Genomic DNA, 16922 nt, shown 5'->3' on the forward strand with positions numbered 1-16922 from the left:
GATCATTGGAAGATATCTTCATCGTCTTCAGGCTTTTTACAAACTCTGTTGAGTTTTTCACATGGTGTTCACACTTTCCCAAGTATGGTTGGAGTAATGTTGTACGGTTGGGCTTCCTATTGCACTATCAATTGGTCTCAGGGGTATCCCTGCCTTATGTATTTTTGGTAAGCCATATAGTCTCGGAGGTATGCTGCAGTGTGGTGTAAGTTGTTTGCGTGTACCTTCGTCCAGTCCCGGCTTTTTTAGTACTGAGGCTGCTCTTTCTACTGCAAGTGTTGGATCTCGTGACAAGGTGGTATATGCTGGATCTCTAAGTAACTGTGAAATCTTCTCTTGATAGACATCTATGGGAAGCACTACAGTAATGTTTCATTTGTCAGCTGGTAGAATAGTAATACTTGCGTCGTCTCTTAATGCTTTAAGTGCGATCCATTCGGCTTTGCTAATGTTTGGACTGCGCATGAGGGCTCTTTTCAGGACCACGCTGGCTTCCTGACGTACTTCTTCTGCTGTATCGTTGGGAAGATTGCTAACTGCTTGTTCTATGCTGGCAATGATGTCTATGGCCGGAATTTTCTTCGGTGTGATGGCAAAATTTAGCCCTTTCTTTAGTAAAGTGATAGTGTTTTCATTCAAAGGTACAATAGTGAGGTTTACAGCCACTTTCTCTGCTTCGATTCCGTGTTTGGTTGGTGTGGATGGTTTTAGTCGATTGAATTTCTTAATCTGTTTAGTTGTCCTTTTGGTGCGTGAGATATCGGCCAACGCTGCTGAAGATATGAATTTGGGTCGAAACAGTGGTGCTGGCTGAACAGTGGGTCATTTTCATCCATCCTTGGAGACCCATTTTGATCCACTTCCGATGACTCATAAGACGTCACAAAACACGCAAAAAACGATGCGAGGGAAACGACCTCAAAATTCGTTGGTGGCGGAAGAGCATGTAATTGTTCTGTGAAACTGTGAAATTTTGACCCACTTCTGGTCACACATAAAACTTAGGAATAGGCACACAAAACGTCACAAAACACGCACAAAACGATGCAAAAGAAACCATCTGGAAATTTTTTGGTGGCGGAAGAGTTTGTCATTTTCGTCACACACTGGTGGCCCATTCTGACCCATTTCCAGTGACGCACAAAACGTGGAAACAATATCATCTTTTGTGAAGAAACACGAAACGCATTTGAGCGTCCTAAAATGACCAATACAATTAAACATAACACCTCTTGACCCGCAAAACGTACAAGTTGATGAAAGTGTCGTACGCAAAGCATATTTATTATCAGTTATATAAGTTCCTCTTAGTCAGATCAAAAAAGTCAAAACATCTTCTGTTAAATGTTCTTTATTTTTTCTTCTCATTCTTTTTTCGAAAACCATATGGTACAGATTATAAATTAATATAGAGCCGATGAAACAAATAGGCACAGAGTAAAATAGAGGGCACCGACAAATACTCAGGAAAAACTGTACGTCTCATAGCTAAAAGTCTTTCATGGAATTCTTATTGTGACTTCCCTTAAACCAATTCAAAACCAGGTGTCAGTATTTTTAGTTTAGTATCTCACCATTATGTCTAAGTTAGAGGGTAATGATGAGATTTATGTTGGTGGTAGAGTCACGAGAAATTAAGGAAAGTGAAGAACTTCAAGGAAACCCAAGCACAGGATGATTTTCCACCTGATTGCGCTCTAGCTGTTCTCATGTGAGCAAAATGATTTATAATGAATCGTAATGCACAATTTGAATAATGAAAATAGAAATACTAGTAAATTTATCAAACCGTTCTGTGTATGCATAACAAATGTAAGGTTTTTGAGATGGGGTTAGAAGCCTCTTACCCCAATTCTTGCTAGAATAGACAGCTTTAAAATGTTTACAGCTATGGACGTTTGGGATATCAACTTAGCATAAATGACATTATAAATTGTACAAGCATTAAAAATAGTCTATGTAATTGTATGTGATGTTTATTTAAGAATTGTTTCGTAATAAACTCTTTCGAATAAAGTCAAATTATCAATTCATTTTAGTATTGTATTAAGTATTCGAAATATTCAAGATCTTGATCATTGTATTCAACACTAATGTACCTTCAAGTTGCTCCGTTCATGCATTACTACCGTTGAAAAAGCCTCAAAAAGGCATTTCCTTTGATATTTGTGGTATTGCTGTGTCCTTAAGTTACTAAACAATTAATGTGATATTTAAAATAAATAACAAGATAATATGATGTGATGAAAATTACGTGAAAATAATTACTTTCATATTTTCCCATACTAGTCTACTGGTTGGCGTGTATGACTTGTTGCGCGTGATTCTTGGTTCAATTCCCGGAAGGAGAGTACTTAAAGTTAATTTCACAAGCATTCATATTCATCAATCATCTGTCTCGTTTAGTCTAACGGCTTAACTCTGGGACGTTGCGCTTATAATAGTGTTCAGTTGTAGCTGTATGAAGATAAATTCATATTATTTGTCGTTGCAAGAGTAATCTGTCCAAACAATATGAACGTACTGCAATACACTTTCTTTGTTGACGTATGATGTCAACCAGATCAGGTATCTTCGGATGACGGATGTGTATGCTGACGCTTGTGTATCGAGAATAACCATTGTTAATTTGTAAATACTGCTTCGGAAAATATGTAAATGAATAAGACATTATTCTAATTTCAGTCAAGCCTATATAGTTGTCATTAAGGGCAATTAATTAAATGTGTCTGCAGATAATACAGTAGTAGGAATTGCCATTCGCATTTCATCTTCAGTGAAGCAATTCAACATGTGCTATGGTACATCTAGATGACGACCATGGAAATCGGTGTATGTGCAATATTCGATCACCAATTGCTCTCACGTACTTAAGTTATTTATTTTATAATATGTAAATGTCATCTCTGAAATATTGCGCTAAAAATTATATTAAATTATTTGGATAACATACATTAAATAGTACTCACGTATATTTTTCTTTCCTAACTCCCTTTTAGCCCACGATTTTATTTCATTAAACATCACACCAACAGCTATCAAAAAAATTGTTCCAGCAATCTACAAAGATATTAAAATACAATAGGAATATATACAGTAAATATAAGTATTGTAAGTAAAAGCGTAGACATGAAAAACTAACAAAACATAAATAATATATCCAACAACGTTTCCTCCATACAACAATATTTTGGCAACATTTTTTATTTATAGCAGTCTTAATTCAATAGTGGTAGTCATTAATCTCATATCAGACCTAAAAATCAGTCAACAATAAAGAGAGTGAACTTACCACTAACGCACAATTAAAAAGTGCGTTCAGTGATATATTCTGTGAAGTTGATTGAATGATACAATATGATGTATAACGTATATTCTATGAGTCTTTTACTTAATGAGTACTACATTTGGTTGAAATCAAATAAACACAAGAGAACTTCCCTAAAATGCAAACGTATGTTTCATTGTAATTATTTATTAAAAAATCGATATTTAAGAGATACAAGTTATATCTATTGACGCTTCTTAATCATCTATCTTGCTTCGAGTTCGAGTGTGTAAAGAATTCACCAGTCTTTATATTTAAAAGAAAATGGGAATTCGATTTATTTTTTAGAAAAATAAAAACATTTATTAAATAGAGCACTTTTTGAGTTCGAAATTTCAGACGTAATGCTTTTGTTTGAAGTAGAGATCTGGAAGCAAATATTGAGTAACATCATTGAATATTGCCCTGTATTTTCTTAAACGTTTCTCAAAGAGAGAGATTTCTTAAAATGTCACCTTTTTAAAAGATAACTACCGTGAAATATATAAATCTAATTGTCAGTGTGGAAGATGCATGGTTTATTAAGCAGTTAATACTTCCCGAGAGGAATTTGATACAGTAATATATGAAATCCTTTAGCTTGTATGGGATGAAATGTAAAATGTCTAGCTACGAAACATCGAAAACGGATCTCTATCATTGTTCGTAATGGCTATGAAACTGATAACAAAATGCTTCAATATAAATGCTTCAACACCGTCAGTTTAATCCAACCACTATATCCTTTTGATATGTATTACATCAGAGGTCCATTTAAATCAGAAAACAAAATCAAGCACCCAAACATGCATTGATAATCCACGGATTTTGTTGCGAAGGGATGCTGGTGTTTGTACTCTCTGCACAACACTTGCCCAGACAACGCAATGGAAAGTCAATTGCATTCTATCATCAAAGAGATACTTACTGGAAATAGGATTCTAAATTATTAAGAAAAGTAACTAGTTGGATTAATGCCTCGTCTAGTGAAAAGTCAATTAGCACCGGATAAGTGCTGGTGTTTTCTTATATTAGCCCTATACTATTTCTTGCTACAAGGTTACGAATGAAAAAATGTTTAGTTGAGAGAAATTATAAATAAGGGTTTTTAAGTCCTCTACGAAACAACTTGACTTAAAATTAGAATCACCAACGGTAACTTCTGTGACGTAATGGTCACTTAGGAGTTACCATATATAGATTGAATATATAATTGCTAAATTGATGTCTCAATTGATTCATTGTCTTTGCACAGCCTTATAACATGGAGTTCTGAAGCAAAGGAAAAAGAATAATGAACAATAGAGTAGGCTCCAGTACCATATTCTATACATTTCTTTCTAATACAGACGTGTATCATTTGTTAAATATTCCTTTGCACGAGTCTGTGGGAGATACTTTTCGTTGTTATTGAATGCCAGAAAGGCATCGATGCTTAATTATCAAACATTTTATTAACTGCCTGACGGAATTAAATTAAAGTCTGCCTGGGCTAGGTTTACTCTATTTTTGTCCTACTAAAATGTGTCACTCCAATTTCCTAACGTAAACCTCTTTTTTCTCTGACGTTATGAAACACGAACAAGATTATCCTTAGAGAATACTTTTCAGACAAAAACGTTCCACCATCAATTAACTACCTTATGTCAACTTTTCACCAGAAACAATGGGTGTGATATTTTATGGTTTCTAATCTAACGATTAATTTTCAAATATAAAAGAAACAGAACTATTTTGAAAAGAAATAATCAAAATATTTTCAGGATGAAAACTCAAATGATTCTCTAAATTTCTGTTCTGATCTTCTTCAAGAACAAGTTGCAATGTCATATTGTCAGGTTGTTAATGTGAATCTTATTTGTGAAGTTGAACAGTTGTTGAACAAAAGTTGAACAGAAGTTGAACAAAATGACTTGAACAGTTTTGCGGAAAATCGTAATTTTTCTCGCCTTCCTTCAGTAATCTAGTCTTACTTTTGGGTGAAAGAGAAGAAAAAAGAATAAATAGCCGAAAATAATTTTTTGAAAACCACAATTTTTGAAATTTGCTTGTTGAATGGACAAATAGTTAATATGTTTACATGTTACCCAATGGACAATGAAACGAATAGACCACTTTTCTGTATATTGGAGTCATGAAACGTAAAATTCTTTTGAAATTAAAATTCGATTCAACTCATTATCACTATAATTTCTTGTATAGTTGCACGAAATAGTTAACATGTCAGTACTAGGTGTGTCGTATAGGCGAGAGAGATATAGTAACGTTCGTTATGGTTTAGTCAAGAGGTATTTATTGCAAAATCATTGATGGAATAGAATAAAATATTCCCAGCAGAGGAAGAAAATAGTGTTGCCATTTACAGTGCCTAACCACATAAGATAATCTACAACTAGAAGAAGTGTTCAGCAGTTGGTATCACTGGTGAAATAGAACCTTTTAGAAAATTGCTTCTTATTAACATTATTTGTCTCACATATAGCAAAAAAACTTATTTTGTTAGACTTATTGGTTGAGAAAATCTTTCCTAAAAATTATACCAGGATCATAACCCACATATCTTGCCGTATGCTATGTTAGCTCTGACTTTCCCTTGAATCTTATCGCTGTAAAAAAATTTAGTCTTCAACATATTATACATTTGAAAACGTATTAGATGTTTCGGAAACAAATGGTAAACCACATTATTCTTACATGCAATCTTGTAATTAGTCAAATAATTTATCTATTTAATGTATATATTTTCTCTAAGGTCATATCTTCAATTCATGATTATTACATATTATTAATTGCTGAAGAATGCACTAGTTCTATAAAATTGCTGTTCGTTTACAAATAAAGACAATGTGCAGCGTTTCACCGTAAAATATTTATTCTGAACAACGGTTAGTAAGATAGCATAATACCAACCCAAACCATGATGCCAATAATGAATGTGCCAGTCTTCAGTGTACAGCAATAGCAACATTTATGTAGCCTCCATGCCATGTTGTTGACTTTCAACTCTGAAAATGAAATATCATTATTATAAAGGAAGTTGAAACACATCTATGAGAGTGTGAGTCAGTAATGTTTATAATAAAACTCCCCAGTTTTAATTACGGACGAAATATTAGAGTCTGTCTCTCTTCGGAACTTTAAAGTTATCTTAGTTTTCAGAGGTAAAAAGTTAGATGAAACTATGAGAACCAATAAACTTCGGGATGGAATTTGAGGAGTTCCAAGCATAAAGTGCCAAGCGAGCGGAAAAATTGAAACAAGTGGAATGTGTAACATTTTTCTAGTATATACTTAGGTCGCAAATTAAAGTTTTTGGTGCTAAAATCTTATTACTCTACATTGTATGAATGATGGTGTACCAAAATATGAAATTTACCCTTCAAAAGATGATGTGATTCATCAAGTCCTTTTTTGCAGATTTGAATGCCAAGGAGGCTGACGGTGAATTACATGGTTCTTTAGGTGAAGAAAGGTTTGGATATTGCATAATCCAATATTGAATTTCTTACCTTGATACACGGAAAGCATATACAAAAGAAGAGGCACTTACAGTACGACATAAATGTATATTGCCTGGTGACAACGTTGAACATATGGACGAATCAAATCCTAAAGTAGAAGCTTTGGGCTGAAGAAAATTGCAGAGATAGAAGGGATGTCCAAGGGATATATTGAAGACATATTTCGTAGGAAATTAGGAGTGAAAATTTGCCGGCAAATTTGGTCCCTCAAAATTTGAGTGCTTATTAGAAATGCCATCATGCGCAGCTTCACGCTCGATGTTCGTCTTGGACATTATCCTTCGAATATTTCTAACCGTTTCACGAACCTATTATTTATGTATGAATTTGTTGTTCCCATTTAAGAAAAAGTACTGAAGTTACCAAATTGTAGGGAAGCAATAATGAATCATTGACGATGTTAACGTGTAATTCCTTTACACGTAGATATTACTTTTTTCTCGGAAGGCTAAGGAACATTTACGAAGGAGTATTAAAGTGATGGAGAAATACATTAAATCAGTTGGTACATTTATTGCTCTCTATCTTTAAGTTAGGACGCAAAATATTTCAACACCTCCTTGTAATTTGATGTAGTCTTATTTCCTGTTGATTTTGCGAAAGCAGATTTCAGTCTACTTTTTTTGAAATTTTAGTTCGAAATTATGCAAATAAAACGAAATATTTCAATTCAACATGCGACAATTCTGCTCTTTGTAACTTTATCTAATTTCCACTATAATTCACTTATCTTCAATACTCGTTTCTATTCGCCCAATGTGGTGGGAAACGGAGGTACCCAGATACAACTCACAGTCACTATGTTGTCGACAGAAAGCAATTTGACCAGGAAGGGATTAGATGAGGAAAGTACTGGATTCTAGCTTTGAATCTGCAATAAGGCTTGCTGCGTTGGCAAAATAATAATAATACTAATACTTATTATATTTGTAAGATAATTTGTTGGTCACTAATCACTGAATGGAACACTGAAATATTAATGTATCTTGAGTTGTGATTCCCAAGCAAACATCCCAAGTAACTTTATAACTTCAGCTAAAAATACAAAGACGTAATTGTGTTATAACATGATCAAATTAACTTCGTGTATGAAACAAATTATGAAACACAAAATAAATTCCCCTTTAGCTAGGTCTATATTGGTTGTTTACAGCACCATATTTCCTTCACACGTTTCGTTTTATTTTGGTCTTTTTGCTTGAAGATAAGCACGGACCCCGTTTTAAAGTTTTGGAACCGATAAAGTGTTGGCATTAAATGTAATATACATTTATAAAAAGAAATTTAGTTAGAGCGCCACAGCTTCACATTGGCGCTTGCGAGAGAGCATACGCTACTTTTGTGGTCATCCAATAAATACCCCTTGCCATAGGAGCAACTTCGGTGTGAAGCTGTGACGGGAACTTCTCGTGCAAGAAACAATTCCCATCAACTTATACACGTGACTCTTAACCCATTACCCGCCAAAACTCTTGTATCGTTGTTAATGTCATAAAATGTGTTTATTCATAACTGTGTGAGATATAAAGACACAAAATTAGTGTTAAAATAGAAATAGCCGATATAGTTCAGGAAATACAACCCGTCCCATTTTTGGGACAATGGCAGAATACGTAAGCCTTTTATATTTGTATTTCACAAACGTCCTTGAAATTGGGAAATTTATGAAATTGTTCCAAATGAATACACATTTGCACACTTATTTGTTTTACATACACGTAATTCTAAATTACTTTATTGTTATCCTAAAGGAATTTGTACACTTATATTGCACTTATCTTTATGCATTTGTTAGTTCATCTCCGTTATGATTCCTTTTCACAATGAGAATTTCATTTTCTTTATCAAATCTATGGTCCATTAAACCACGTTATGTTTCTTTCTCCATCTGATTGCTGTTCATCAAAGGGCAGGGGTCGATCTCATCACTATCTTACTTTTCTAATAAATTTACAATTTCCGCACTGTGATGGCAGGCTTATACAATGTCAGTGTTCTACGAAATACAACCTTCGTTACTTACCATCAGCATCTAATAATATCTTTAGAATTACCAATATTGGATAAGACTAAACTATAACTCACACAGGAAACAATACTAACGTAATCAGCCAATGTCCCAATTTTGGGACGCTTGAAATAAATAAAGGAGAAATTTAACTAAATCACATATGTTGCATAACAAACGATCATATTACTTTGAGATTCATGTTGTCATAGAACAAACGTTATTTCATTGAATATGCGGTACAAATATTACGCTAAAACGGAAAAAAGTTTGCACAGCTGAAAAATGCAAATTCGACATATCGTGGCGCCATATCTTGGCCATCGTATTATTAAAAGTTTGCAAGTAACTTCTGTATCATGGAAAAGAGACTGTAAATAAATGAAAGGAAATGAAATATTTGAAGAATATCTTTCCAAACACTTTCAAAAATAGTAAAAAAAACCGTCCCAAAAAAGGGACAATGGCTGATAATGGCTTAAAGAAATAGGGAAACAAGAAACAAAATAAAAATGGAACAAAACAGCCTGCCAAGTAGATAAATAGAATCCACTAGCCCGCAATAGAACAAAGTGTGTGGATTTTATTTTATCTACTTGTGCCTTTGTTATTTTTATATTTTTATATTTTAATAGCTCTTTTGTCTTTGTTAATACTTTCAAATCTTGGACGACGTACGACACGAAAACTGGACGCACTAAAGAGTTGACGGGACGTTTGTACTAGCATCTGAAAAGCATGAAAACGTCTACGGACCAGTAGCGTCCGAAGACTCCCACCACTATTTCAGGCACCACTCTATCCGGTCTGCTGGGTGTGCTTGCACTTTGCATGGACCGGGTCCACGTGTCTTCCAAATCATAAATCAGATTATTAGATACATTACATAGCATTTTGGTGTCCACAGAATCCAGTCCACATCTGAAGCTTACGTTTGCACTTGGCGCGATCGCAAGTTATAAATACCCGTTGAACCTGGGACAACCCGCAACCTGGAGAAGCACCGGCTGATTACAGTGCGAAAGAACATAGCTACGCGGCACCACAATACGACGCCGGATTCTCAATGTTAACTTAGAGCTTGGAAAAGGTAGAGACTATGGACTTTTCTCGTTGAGATTTTGACAACGTCTGCTAAACACACGTAGTTAGTGGGTTCATATTTTCTCAGATCTTAAACACATCAGGATACGAGATACAATGGAGGACTTACCACTGACGTGCTAGCGGCCAAAAGCAGTCGATGATATTTTAAACCTAATCGGGCCTTAATCAACCCTTCAGAAATGGCCAAGTATGAGTTAAACTCTATTATAGTTACCACAATAAGCTAGGTTATAGTGTTGAGTATTATAGCGGCCACACGGGACGTAAAATTGTGTAAAGCCTTATAAAAACATCATACAATATTGGCTAATTGCGCTGTATTTAACTTCATATCTAACCATAATCCGAGAACTTATAGAGTCTGAAATTGTAGCCCTTTTTTTAGAAGACTTAAGATATCATGTTTTGTTAGAGAAATGCTCGATTATATGAATGAACTTCATCGAAAATTGTTGAATTGCAGAAGCTTAATTTCTGCACAGCCACTTGAAATATCTCCTATCTAGCATGTATGTGATATGATTGGCCGATACCTTTGCTTCTCACCAACTTCTAGCATATAGTGTGGTTATGTCGCTTGCAAACAGCAAGAAAACATGTCATTTTTCAGATCCAACAGTCGTCAGATTCCATCTTGATATGTCAGGATATATAGACAGTAAGAGGACTAAAGAACGTGAATGTGTACTGCAAAACTGATTTTTAAATATTAGAATTTATGTATATTTCTGAATCACTGTATAGACTTGTACAGAACCTGTTAGAACGTTTATTAGAATATGCTTGCCTTTGTTGCTGTATCAACTTTCAGAAGTCAAAGATTGTCAAATCGATACATTGGAAATATATCGTGAGATATTTAGCTGATGTATAAAAAGTAGCGTATGTTCTACTTCAAAATTTAATATCACATACTAGTATAATTTTGATAAATCTGTGCAATACTTTAAATGCACAAAATGTTCATCAGTCATATTAACTCTACATATAGCTTTTGCGATAAACTTGTTAACAATTTTGATTTTCTTAATGGACAATAATTGTCTGTTTGCGTAAACTCAGAGGAATTCCATACTGTCATAGCTTTTCTTATCATAGAAAGAATAGAACCTTGTTAGACTTAAATGGAACAGCAAAATAAGAATGTGCTTCGGTAGAGAAAAATCCCACACATAGAAAATGAACAAGATAGGAAGGAGTCATAGTACGCATTTCTGCGCTTCAGTGTAGTATCGCTGCAACAAGTGTAAATCAGATTACTTACATTGATGGGAAAAATGAACTTAACAGAAATTGACTTGTGAAGCAACAATTATTTAAAAATGATGTTCTGACGCTTCATCACTCCTACACATGTGAGAGGAGTAATAAATAAAAATGTTTTATACCACTAACATTATGAGCTATCAAAAAACACTACACATTGAATAACATTCCCCACCTATTCCTTAAGAAACGTGTTTCAGGATAAAATAGTACCTTAAGTTGTATATGTACAGTCAGGAAAGTAAATGTACACCTGTTTTTTAGTCTGGCATTCCTGCGCTAAATCTATTGAAGTATGAGAATTAAAGCAATCAAATATTTCCTGAGCGGCAAGAGGAAAAGTGTAATCTGAATAAGACATTACAGAAAGACACAAGCTGTGAATACGAATAACGCATAGTGTAAATAAAGGGCGACACCGAAAAAGAAAGCCAGAGACATCTGCTAAACGGAGAAAAAAGAGTAAAACTTGTCGAAGTGGGAACATAAAATAAAAATACCAGCAAATACGATGACCACTAAACGTTTACGAAGCAACGATCTTGGTGACGTGGTTAAGGTGCTGGCTTACAAATGCAAAGGACGTCAGTTCGTATCACCTGCAAGGAGGTTTTTAAAAAGGTTTGTTAATAATGCATACAGCTCATGAGAGATGGTAAAAGAAGTCGTATTTAGTGTTTCGCAGTAATTACTATTGCTAACGTTTAGTATTATCGGTATTAGTAGTATTTTTGCTTTTACGTATTCCTGTTATTCTTGTCTTCATTCAAAAGAGAAGAATAACCGAAGAAATGCTACCAAAATTCCTGTAATTTTGAATGTAAACGTAATTTGCAGTTAGTAAAGAATAAAAATTGAAGGTTTCGACGTAGCTGAAAAAAAGTAAAAAAAAATGAACTGCAAGGGATCGAACCCGTACGCATGGTCATGAAACATACAATCACTACTTCGTTTAAATTTCTCGAACACGACTTCTACGTTGAGTACTGGGAGGTTTGTGTTTAGGTTAGGCTGTTCAATACGTTTTGCAAAATAGCTGGTTTAGCTCTGACGCAACCCAGGTGCGTGAAGGGAGAATGGAACGAGGCATTTTCTTTCTCTCTCTCTCTCTCTCTCTCTCTCTGTGTGTGTTTGTGTGTGTGTCTATCTATCTGTATATATATATATATATATATATATATATATATATATGTAACTCTTTTTGTGAATGCCATAACCAACGTAATTTTCAGCGGACTGAGACGAAACTTGACACAAACATTAATTGTTGAAATATCTTGAATTAGTCCGTTAGCCAGAATAATCAGATGAACATGTTCAAAATGGCAGCCTTTCAAACTCTTAAAACGATCCAAGGGAACCAAATTTCCCCATAAATGGGTATTCAGAATGTTTGAGTGACTTTTCCACTTTTACTGAAATATTTGTGTACAGTTAATTATCCTCTTTTATTGAAATATTGGATTCGACTAATCACCTAAAGATGGTTCACGCCCTTTCGCTACAGTCAGGCTTCCTTCTACAGGGGGATATTTTCCTATGGGAACAAGACGATTCTTAGTGATGATATGAAGTTTCACATTCGTTTCACAATTCGTTTTATAGAAACATAACACCTATATATAAAGCAAAAATATTCGAAAGTAAAAGAATGAGAAGACGAAAGAATTTTGGAGGCTAATTACACATCTACATCGTCATCGCCTACGCTAACACTGTCCTCACTATATTCATTTAAACAGTTAAAACATTCTGTTTCTTGGCAGACACCACAAGCAATGGCACATGGACGGCCATGCTTTCTGCAAGTACAATGCGTTGTTGCACACCCGGTAACACAGTTGCAATGAACAATGGTGAGCAAATTTGCTGGAGCTGGTGGTAGATCACATAAGATTGGGTGGAGCTCACCATTCCTTCTTTGCCAGCCCCATTCTGTAGCGTTTACAGGTTTCGACTTCCACACCTGGACCTGGTGGTAGGTGCGAAGAGAGTGGAATTTGGTGGAAGACGCAGTTGGTGGCAGTATTTCTGGAGCTACGAAACATTTGGCTGTTGTGACTTTTGCACTGAACATGCGATGTCTAAGACGAGTGAGGTCGATCATCAGCCCCAAACAATAGAACCATTGCTTTATGCCCGGCTTCGATTATTGCGCTTGCTGGCTGGCCAGGAAAACAAAATACAGAAGCTATTTCTCGAAGTCTAGAGTCTATCTGCATTTTTATAAATGCCTCCTGCTTTCCAAGCCCATACACTTGTGATGTGCTGTCGCAATTAGTAAAGGCATGCAAAAAGATTAGATGTTCACACAATCTGGGACTGAGACTTTCACGAATTAGGTGTATGTCGTAATCGGGCTTAACGTTTTTTCTTGTATTTATGTCACTGCGGTAGACGAGGCAGAATGGAGTTGGTTGTGAGTAATATAGGAGTAAAAGTAGTACGTCTGTGTCTTCTCCAATCACAAAAGTGTGATAGGTTTTGCAAGCTGTGGCTGCTGCTGTGGTTATCAGAACATCAGCATCTCCGTCAGCGTGAAGCACTGTACAACCTACTTTCTCTAGGTGGACTGTTATGAGGCCGATCATTTGCTCCTTATTACTTTTGTTGGACAAGAAGCTGTCCTTTTTGCCCACGAATTACATCGATGGCATAAAATGCACTGTTGGACCAGCACAGGATCCAGCTCGACGGCGGTGTGTGACATCTTTCGTTGATGGTGATCCATACCCATCAAACACGGTGGTTGATGGCCATATTTACGAACTATATACTCAGCAAATGATGCAGCTATATTGTCATACGAACTGCCTTTACACCATTGTAGTCTATGTAACAAAGATCCTCCGTCTAAGACATACAGAATATTGTCTGGCTCCGTTTCCTCAAACTGTGCGGTCTGCTGCTTGCTGAACTCTAGTATCACATGGGCCAGTGGGGCTTTGTCTGCCTTACGCATCACGCTGGGTGACTCAAATAAAGCTGGTGGGTAGGCACATAATTCATGAGCTAAGGTCTCCTCTAAAGATGTGCTGCCTGCATTAGCGACAACTAACAGTCTTTGAAACAAAAGATTCGAATCGACGGAGATATCGTTGCTGATTTTAACACTACTCGCGGATGCTAGAGTTTTGACTTTATCAGCACGATTCCACTTCACAGTGAACAGGTCTTTGCCAGATAGTTTATTCGCAAGCTCTTCCCCAACTGAAAATAAATTATGGACGTTGACCGAGGAATCCGCTATGACACCAGTGACAATGTTTCTCAATGATTTGTCTCCGTCAAAGGGTGAGATGGGCTGCAGTCGTGCAAGAATGCGATGTGTGTCACTGATATCACGTGACATTCTTGACATTTCGGCTTCTTTATGTTGTTCGCTAGTGACATATGCTGTGTGAGTAAGAGTTTGCATCGCCAGATTATACTCGGAGCATGCTGGCATTGAGAGCACCCACAAAGATCGTTGCATCTCCGACATTCCACTCCCATGGGTTAGACCTCCAGTGGATTTTAGCGATCTCATCAGAACCTGCTCTATGACTAGATCAGAAGACAACCCAGCCCAATAACGGTTGCTTCTTCTAATAGCTCCGAATCCATTTTGAAAGCTTTCGTGAACTGCTGGATTAACCGAGGGCAGCTTTAACATTGTTTGCAGGTACAAGCATGTCGACTTCAAATAATTGAAGTGTCCTGCTGCAGTGAATATGGGAATGCACTCTGCTATAGCATCAAGGTGATCCTCCCAGCTTCCTGTTCGGTCTGCTGCCACAAGTTTCTTTGCTGTAGTCAACATGCGCTGGTATGCAAGCCACAACTGACTTGTTTTTCATATGTTAATAAGTTCTGACTTTCGTTCTTCTATTTTTTTTCTGGGCTTCTTGAAGAAGAGGTAAAGAACTAGCTCCAGTTACATTAATCTCACCGGACATCAGACTCTGGTAGAGAGAGTAAGCATCGTTGATAGTTCTGTGTATTCCGTTATTGGTCTCCAGAAAAACATTCTCCACAAGCAATGCACTTAATGCGAGGTCAACCATCATGTGCGCAGGGAAGGCTCTTGCTACGGACTTGCCACTTAACATATGTACAACCGAATTTTCTCCATAAACCTCATGGAAGATTTCACGTAAGCCTGAACCATCCATCAGGGAACCAATTGCTCCTAGAAGGTTCATCAGAGTATGAAATGAGCCCAACAGGAGAACCGTATCCTTAATACTGGTGTTATGTGCTTTGTCATGCAGGATACGTGAAGCTTTCCAAACAGTGGTTGGTCTAAGGTGATGGTTGGTGTGACTTTATATTTCCTCGCAAGATTATTCAGGTACACTAAAGTGGAATAGATGCATGACATATCAGATGGAGGGAGGTCAATAATCGGTAAGCAGAGAACAGTGGATTTCCCTGGATGATGAAGAGATGGATCTGCGTGAATGGCCTGCATCATTCCTGACCAGTTTGGAGTGCGTGACGGAAAGTGCCAGGAAAGTTTCCACAAAATGTCCAGGGAGCTTTCGTTCGGTGATGGTGATGTTACCAGTTCACAGTTGACCTTTTCAAGAATAGCCCTGGCTTCAGCATATGCATGAATGGAAACACTGGCAAGGGACTTCACATCAGCTTCAGAGACAGGCTTCCGAAGAATGGTTAGACTCGTAGTAGTGAATGGAGTAATGGCCGCCAACATTCCCATACCAGGGAATGTGCCTAAACCACTCAGCGATTGGAGATTGTGGTCTACATTATCCGCTGCAAAGAGGAGAGTCTGGTCTGCTGACATTTCGGTCACACGATTACCAAATGTACTTGCAGCACAGCGTTCAAACTGCTGCACTTACGCGTATGAAGAGCAAAATCCCAGGTGATGTAGCGTGTCAATCAGGTGTTTCGGTCGACTGTGGTGGTGCAGCTGCACAGCAACACCTAACTGCAGAGGAGCTAATATAGCTCTTGTTCTGCCTGCTTGCATCAAACACTGACCAATCGATGCTATTTTGGTCTCATTGTCCTTTCCGGCAAAAAGTGTGGCACAGAATAGTTTAAGGCTAGGTGGAATGTACTGATAGGATTCCTGAATGGTCAACTCGCTGGGTGAAGGATATGTATCACTTCCAGATTGTAGTTTGGATTTTATGTTTCTTTTGATCAGTCGAGCTGCCGTTTCTATGATTGTATGTTTTCCCTTTTCTTCATCATACTCTCGTAGCAAATCACGATATGCCCGTAGAATGTGATTGGCAGTTTCTCGAAGTGTAATGAAGTCGGTTTTTCCACTGTCACTAGAAATTATAATTTTGTCACCGAAGTACTCCATTACTTGACGCTTCATGTGCCGTTTGTCATATGCAATGTGATCAGTCCCTTCAAGAAATGTGCCCATTTTTGTAACAAGTTCTCCAACAGTTAGTTGCTCATCATCGTGCTCTTCCAAATAACTACAGATGCGCTGAAATGCACGGATTCTCTCATTATTTGTAGGTCGGCCAGCCCGGAACTTTTTTGACGTTGACTGATTATCGGTGCAGTATTGCGGAACAACATTGCGGAACACTTAAAGTAAATGTAACATTCATCTTGGCTTATTAAACTACATAGTTACTATGGTTTATTCTTTATGATTTTAAGTACGCTTTTCAGGACTGATTTGTAGAAAAGCTTAAAGAACCCCCTCGACGACGTATCGTATGTACCCCTTCTGCACAAC

At 36.8% G+C, this 16922-nt stretch overlaps 1 protein-coding gene across 2 annotated transcripts in view; it reads right to left on the bottom strand.

The window, feature by feature from the left end:
* Positions 1-16922, bottom strand: part of LOC145681630 (uncharacterized) — a 123405-nt gene that overhangs the window by 39421 nt on the left and 67062 nt on the right. For both annotated transcript variants that reach the window (XM_081753245.1, XM_081753244.1), the window contains 2 exons: positions 6218-6312; positions 2970-3060 (listed from right to left, as the gene is read on the bottom strand). In XM_081753245.1, the coding sequence (XP_081609371.1) occupies positions 2970-3060; positions 6218-6295 (169 nt within the window). In that variant the 5' untranslated portion in view covers positions 6296-6312. The remainder of the gene's footprint in view (positions 1-2969; positions 3061-6217; positions 6313-16922) is intronic.

This window comes from Thermobia domestica, chromosome 3 (genome assembly GCF_964235325.1).
Source record: "Thermobia domestica chromosome 3, izTheDome1.hap1.1, whole genome shotgun sequence".
In the NCBI taxonomy this organism is placed as follows: domain Eukaryota; kingdom Metazoa; phylum Arthropoda; class Insecta; order Zygentoma; family Lepismatidae; genus Thermobia; species Thermobia domestica.